The sequence below is a fragment of the Cupressus sempervirens genome, chromosome 2 (assembly GCF_028749045.1).
Source record: "Cupressus sempervirens isolate cs-2001-9-10 chromosome 2, ASM2874904v1, whole genome shotgun sequence".
Taxonomy (NCBI): Eukaryota; Viridiplantae; Streptophyta; class Pinopsida; order Cupressales; family Cupressaceae; genus Cupressus; species Cupressus sempervirens.
The window spans coordinates 602,540,190-602,547,853 of record NC_143119.1 but is presented as its reverse complement, the minus strand read 5'-3'; the positions used below and the strand labels follow the sequence as shown (position 1 = coordinate 602,547,853).

Below are 7,664 nucleotides of genomic sequence, written 5' to 3'. Positions count from 1 at the left end.
TTTAACGGTGGTCCACTCTTATTCCTGACACTACTATTTTGCATATCTTTCTCTTATTTCTATATAAGCACTACCGTTTTATATGCCATCCAATTGCTGACATATTAATACTGCTAATTGTTTTCCTCAGAATTAGATCGGCCCACAGTTACCTGAAGTGCCTTAGAATTTTGGATTATCATGTCCACATATCAAAACTATTACTGCATAATCAATTGTCAGACATGAAACAGAAAAAACTTATGAGATTCATATAGCATTCCTTGAAGAGGAGGTTGAAAACTTGAAAAGAATAAATTAAACTTTTTGTTGAAAGCTGACAATATACATAATCGAGGAATCGGAATACATAAAAGTTTACATAAATAACACTGATGCTCAAAAGAGCACATGCAAACCCAATCCAATTTCATATCACATTGCACCAGAATCACGAGTAGTAGTCAAGTAAGTCCCATGCCAGCCTCGCCTATTTTACTCACTGGAGCTTTCTCACGTTGCTCCACATAAGCAGATGGAAACCATCCTGCTTTTCCCCTTGATTCACCTTCAGACCAACCCGTTTGTGTAACCTGTTTGAGGCAATCTTAGATTAGGAACATACAGAAATAGCACTTATTAGGATAGATATAAGAGATTGATACTAACTAAAGCATACTAAAAGAATGTGTATTCCAATATTTATAAATGACATTATTCGCCTTTGTTTGAAATTTTGAATCTCTGAATATAGATCTGCATCTTTTATTTCACCCAAAACACTCCCATCATAATGCAGATCCTTGCATACAGAGCTTGAATGTCCCTGTTCCTAGCCAAAACAAACCTCACCAGATAGGAACAAGATTTTTCTTTAAGTTTCAAAAGTCAAATGTAGAGAGCATTATAAAGCTCAGTTTATAAAAACAATACCAACAGTAGTAGTGGTTTCATTCTTTTTAGATTAATTCTTCCTACATAGAAGAAGCATTGTTTCTACAAGAAGTGGGTTCTGAGACCAAACAAGTGCAATTTCAGATGCTTTCAGACCTACTCCAAAAGCATTTAAGTCAATTTATTCAACACTCCTATTAGAATTAAGAGAAATTTGTTACTAGTCATTGCTCATGAATGAAATTCAATTCAATCAAAAGGATGTGCCAAACTACTTATCACTGATTGATTGCAAATATTGCCAGCACCATTTGATACAAATCACAACATTAATCATTTAATGTCTATGGATATCAGCACATCTCCAAGAATCTATGTTGATGAAATCTATCAACTAGAAAATGCAGGTTTGAGAAGTACATTAAAAAGCTTCTAAAACCAATCACGTACATGATAAGATATGATCAAACTGTGTTTTAAGTTTTTGGTGAAACTAAAAAGGATTGAACCTGTGGTATTCACACAATGCACTGCTGACAAACTATTCCAGGAATGAGATTACCTCATAAAACTTGTGTAAAAAATTCCTAAACACCACCTGAGCAGTCAAGTTTGTAAACCCAGACGGCTTTCAAGGCGAAATATCTTATTATGATGCATGTGGAAGAAGTCATCACATGATCTAGTAAATATGAAGGAAAAGTGAATCATTCTAGAAGCCACGGCCATGAAATACAGATTTTGACAGGAAAAAACAGAAGTTCACTAAAATAAGCAGAAAATTGAAGGCCAGGCAAATGATTACAAGCAAGGTTATTGCTTACAGACCCATTAGTAAAATTAAATAATTAAAATCGAGAATATATACACTATGTTTAATATTACTCCTAGAAGAGCTCTATAAAAATAACTAAACATCAATGCAATGTTTTGGCCCTGGGATAGACCTTTTGTGTATTTGCAGTATCAAGAAACATACAGCAAATCTGGCACCTAAACTAAAGGCCACTTCTTTGCAAATCAGAGCATCGTGCAGAGTCCAGACTAATAAGGAATTTGATAACATAGAGAGAGATTACTATCACATTCCATAAGTTGTTCTTAGACATTTTCATCTTAGCTGTCAGTTTCTTCAACCGGGATTATTCTAAGTTGCCGCATCAGGAGTTGGAACTGGTACAGGTAAGTGGGTACAAAATGCCGGCACAGCAGAATTTGGGAGTTTGGTATGTTTGTACAATTACATACATGCATGCATACACATTCATATTACGTATGTATGTACATATGCAGCTAAAAAATAGAATTAAGTTTAGAATGTCATACCAATACATATGGTAAACAAAACCATTACAGATTTTTAATTTTGGAACATATCATTCTAATTTAAATTCAGATTTCTGCATCAAAAAGATCAGCCAGAATCTCATGATAGATAAGTTTAGACTTCCCTTCTCAGCGATTTAGGTTTTAAAAACATCTAAAAGATCAAAGTAGAATCACTAAACATTTTGTCATTTAAAAACACAAATCCCAAATGTGTACACACAAGAGATTCATTTCAGAATCCGAGTCCAGTATGTTTCATACGCAGAATCACTTGGAAGAGTCCCACAATTCAGAAACTTTGGGATTATTCTATTAAAAGTCTGCACATATTAAAGCCTTATCTGATATGTTTCAAATGTCTTTTTTTATGCACTAAAAGTGCCAGAACTATACAAACACTTAAAATGCTTAAGAAAATTTTCTTCTAAATAGTAACTACTTTATATTGTTTTTTATTTTGTGCTCCAGACAATTTCTTTTAGAATGAATTGGCCACATGCACTACAAGATAGACAAAGCAAAGCTCAAATAATATGTCGCAAAAAGAAGACTTTTATTTTTATTTAGACTATGCAGTTTAGGCCAATACTAATTTTCTAGAAATGAAAGATTTTTGTTTATATTATAAGCTAGTGCTACATTGCTCATTAGTAAAAATGGTTTCAAACTTCTTAAATTCTTCAAGATAAGCAGTGGCAGATTATAAATTATTGTTGTAAACACCCTCAAAAATGAAAAAACAATATAAGTGAAAAAATAAAATAAAATAAGAGTGAAAAAAGAAAATAAGTGAACCTGACGAACTACAACATAATCACCAACTGAGATACTAAGTTCTCCATCCGCTTCAGCATCAAAAGAGTGTATGACCTGCAACCATAAAGAGTAGGATAGTTATTCAAAGTTGTCAATGATAGGTCATAACTTCATATCATTATTATTAAACAACAAGAGAAATCAGAATCACGTTTCCAAACTAAGTACTTTTGCACCCATACAGGAATGAAATGTACTGAATATGCTTTAAAGATAAAAGAAATGATCTGTAGCTGCCATATCTGAGGATTGTATCAAGTTGAACACACAATGATACCTTGAGTGACATAAGAAATGGAAAAACTTTTTAGCTTGATTATGTCATGTCAAGAAAATGTTTATCAGTAGTTTGAGGTGAAGTGTAGCATCTTCCCCACACTGCCATGTGATTTTCCCTACATCTATCTATTATTGGAATATTTGTAGTATCTTGGGTTTTTACTACTTTTAGTGTGTCATTTGGAATCTTATTTTAATGGGCATTTAGGCTCTATTTTCAAATTGTCTTAATCAGTTCTATTTTTAGTTGTCGTCTTCATTTAGATGATTTTGTTATTTCGTTAACATTTTTTATAGTTTCTGTAAACTCATATATTCAGTGTATCGGTAATACAAGCATATCAGTTTTTTAGAGTTTCAATGCTAAGTTACCAGATTCTCTCCAGCAACCCTCAAAGTCTGGTTTGATTCTGTACAAAGTCTGGTCCTTGTCAGATTCTCCCCAAAATTGATTGCAAAGCTACGAATTTGCTATAAAATCTGTCAGTGGAACCCAGGCAGAATTTGTAGCAAATTTTGAAGAATTTGCTGCCCAGCAGCCGAACCTTGGCTGAATTTGGTGTCAACATTTTTTTAGACTTTTTTTAAGTGTTACATGATGTTATTTGCTGATTCTCATTTATGCAATTCTCATTCTATATTTGATCTTGAATTTGTACTTAACATCCTTCAAGTGAAGGCAAAGTTCCATTTAGGTATTATTTTTAAATCCAGATTGCCAATTTACAATTTGTCCAAAGTAATTAGTTTTACTCTGGATTGATATTTATTTTCTGTCCATAACCTAATAGCATATCACCCTTGGTATTGTTATTATAGCGGAATAAAACAAGTAGTGCAAGTATTTACCAAAATATGAAACAAACACAAAAAATGTGCCGAACCAAACTCTGGGAATGCAAAAATGCTCTACTATATTTACATAACTGGCTACAGAAAAGTTATCTTACTCAAAGGGAAACTAAACAGGAATCTAACCTAAATGACAGCAATTGCAAATCCAGATTACCAATTTGTAATTTGTTAAAATTAAATAATTCTAGAGAAAAAATAATCAATTCTCATTGGTATGTGCTAAGCTTTACATTACCTTCAGTTACTCCTTAGTTTCCACTATTGTACCCTAAGATCATTTTAAAACAATAAAATTTTGTCTCATCAAGAAGAAAAATTCTAAAAAATGAAAATGTCAACTACTCACTTCAGCCAGAAAATACATAGCTTTCTGGGTTGCACTTCCAATCACAACATGGCCAGAACCATTTGCCTTAACCTCCTGATAAGATGGAGGAGGTATATAAACATCCGTCAACTTGCCCATTGGTGCGGTTTCACTGCGTTGACGCTCTGCAGCCATCTAGACATTATCCATTATAAGAAAATACTGCAAAATTAGTAAACTTACAAAATGCTATAAGAAAATATGTTGACAAATATCAAGATTCAGAATTCTATATTCACAAGTATTATAATGCTATAGACAAGGTACTCCAGAAGCCTTGCAAGATGAGATTTATGTACCTGAGCATGAAGTTCGTCAAGAACTTCTGCCACATACTGATGGTAGGATCTTTCTGCCTCCACCTAAATAATATCAATGCAACTTCAGTGAACATATTTGTTATTTCTTAATACATTCCTAGTACATATGTCATGAGCTCCGCATTCAGACTTGGAGACAAAAGCAATGTAAATCAAGGAGGAGATTTTATTAATTTGAAACACAATTCTTCATTTATTTACTATAAATTATCTGCGATTTGTTAAACTCATCTCCATGGTTATCAATAACTAACCCATCAATAACTTTATTTGAGCATTAAGTAATAAAATCACAATGTAATGAGCCCTTCAAGCTCAAACTATAATCACCCTGTTAACTAACAGGATTTTTAATGTTTTTGCAGTGTTTCGAGTTTCTTTTGCTTTTGAAGTTATATAATTTTATAAGTTTTTGAAAATGTATAACAACACATACGATGAAATCCAACTCCTGCAAAAGATAAACACTGGCAGAGAACTCCTTATTTTATGATTATTTGATAGCAATGCATACAATGCAATTATTGATATAGGAAATTAAATTGCACTTCATAGAAAAACCTAGAAACCAAATGCAGCGGTAAAACTTTGCCAAAATCCTCTCAAATTCGTCACTCGATACAAGGAATCTGCTACCTGCCCAATTTAATAAATGGGGCTCTGAAGTCCCAAACACCAGCCTCTGAATGACTCACGTGGGCTGTAGAACTAAGTTGTCGGTTTGAATTCTGGTTCGTTTGCGGGTTTGATATTCGGGTTCAACATTCGCTCGAAATTTTTTGGGGCTGGATTCGATTTGTTTTGGGTTCGTCCGTACAAGATTTTTTTTTTTAAAAAGAAAAATTATATATATGTAAACATATGCTGCAGCAAATAAATTTATACACCACTATGCTAATAGTATAGCAATTTAGCAACATACACCACCATATATATTCACGATTCAGTTTGAATAGCATGACAAAATGTCAAAATACACCACTAATCATGAATCCAATCAAATAATTATGAATACCTTATCTAAAATATAACATATCATTTTATTTTAATTTAATATCTTAATTTAAAACTAACATTTAGAATATAATGAATATATATTTAATATTATTATTTATTTTTATTAGTATTCAATTATTAACATTTCATGGTTAAAGTTTAATATTTGATATATATAATAAATTAATAAATTTAAATTTAAAAAATTGAATTTTCTATCTTTCAATTTGAATTTATAAACATTTAAAGACCGAGTTCAAGAGATTGTAAACTTCATACAACGTTGTGTAATGAATATAAATCGCGGCAGATCTCATCCCAACATCATGCTACGTTCTCAGATTATAGGATATCCTTGCTTGAACTGCCAAGTTAAACTCTCAATTCTACAGCTATCCCTCACTTTCACTGAATTCAAGCGAAGGCATAGCGGCAGACTTCATTAAATCGTCGCGTTTTAGGTTTAAAATTTTATTTACAACTTTACATTATAATACCAAATAAAACAATTTAATAAAGTATGTTGTTGAAGTCAACAAAAATAACAATCGCTCAAATTCATTCTAATTCACTGAAACCACTCCAAATTCCTCCCGGGTTTGTTCACGTGTTTTGACATTTGGTCAAATTGGATACAAATTCGACCTAGGTCAATGTGGGCGAATTTTCTAAGAATATCACAAAGACATTGTGATTTGGATTCGATTTCGAATCAAATACAACTATCATGCGAACCGACTTGTGATTTCGTAGTTACCAAAATGAATATGGTAACTTAGCTGTATTAGTGTACTGTCCCCTTCTCTGCACTAGGCCTTATGGCACCTTGTTGGTCTATCTTTCCATCCAGATAGGCTAACGGCATTTATTTTGAGGATGCTGGTCAATAACAAGATTCTATTTGGTTTCGTTGGGGAGATATTTAAGTGTGGAACTTCTTATAGTTAAGTCACTTTATTTTATAAAGTTGATTTATAAAGTTACTTTATGACTTAAAGTCACTTTATGACAAAAGTAAGTGAGTAAAAGACGAAATTGGCTTTTAACCCACATTTCCTAGTTTGTATTTTCCCTCATATTGAGGTTATAAAAGCATGGAGCTACATTGAGATTGACACCATGAAATATATCAAGATTTTGAAGACAATCTCGGTTGCTTAAATGTGACTGGTTTTTTTTTCTTAAGGACGAAACCCCTTAAGAGAATCGAGAGGTTGGACATAGCCCCAACATTTCTCTTTACATACTCAGACTAGAAATTAGAGGTGGCACAATGAAGGCGGTATGAAAGCTTTGAGTTTTGCATCAGATAAATCACTGAGATACGGGTAGCAGCAAATCAGGAAGGAGCCAAAGTCGGCAACGAGGGAAGATGGTCCTTTCACACCCACGTAACAGAGGTAAGCACTACGTTTTATCTGTAGCATTGCACGTGACTGGGTTGAGTAGAACGGTGGTCTCCATTCAAGGCCAGAAATATATTGCAGAACTACCACACTGCCGTGACTTTGCTCATCATACCATGAGTCCTACACACTCCCACGCGGGAACATCTACACGGCAGTATCCATATGGGTAGCGATTGGGGTGACACTATGTCTGCAACATTTGGACAGAGGCAGTGACCATGTAGAGGTGATTGGACAGTAAACTTAATGCAACCACAGCTAGTACAACTGACCCTCCATAACAGCACCCTCCTATTGATGAAATCGGGTCTGTAAACACTTTATCAGATTATTTATGAATAGTTATGTTTGTGCTTTGTGAGGTCTTCCTAAGTGTGTTAGGAGTTCATACCATTGTGTCTTGCAAAAGTTGATTAATAT

The 7,664-nt window shown here is 33.5% G+C and overlaps 1 protein-coding gene across 2 annotated transcripts in view; it reads right to left on the bottom strand.

Annotated features, from left to right (window-relative positions):
- Positions 1-275: 275 nt before the first annotated feature.
- Positions 276-7,664, bottom strand: part of LOC149574834 (SH3 domain-containing protein 2-like) — an 88,798-nt gene continuing 81,409 nt past the window's right edge. For both annotated transcript variants that reach the window (XM_089814673.1, XM_089814674.1), the window contains 4 exons: positions 4,819-4,881; positions 4,499-4,654; positions 2,998-3,072; positions 276-572 (listed from right to left, as the gene is read on the bottom strand). In XM_089814673.1, the coding sequence (XP_089670799.1) occupies positions 444-572; positions 2,998-3,072; positions 4,499-4,654; positions 4,819-4,881 (423 nt within the window). In that variant the 3' untranslated portion in view covers positions 276-443. The remainder of the gene's footprint in view (positions 573-2,997; positions 3,073-4,498; positions 4,655-4,818; positions 4,882-7,664) is intronic.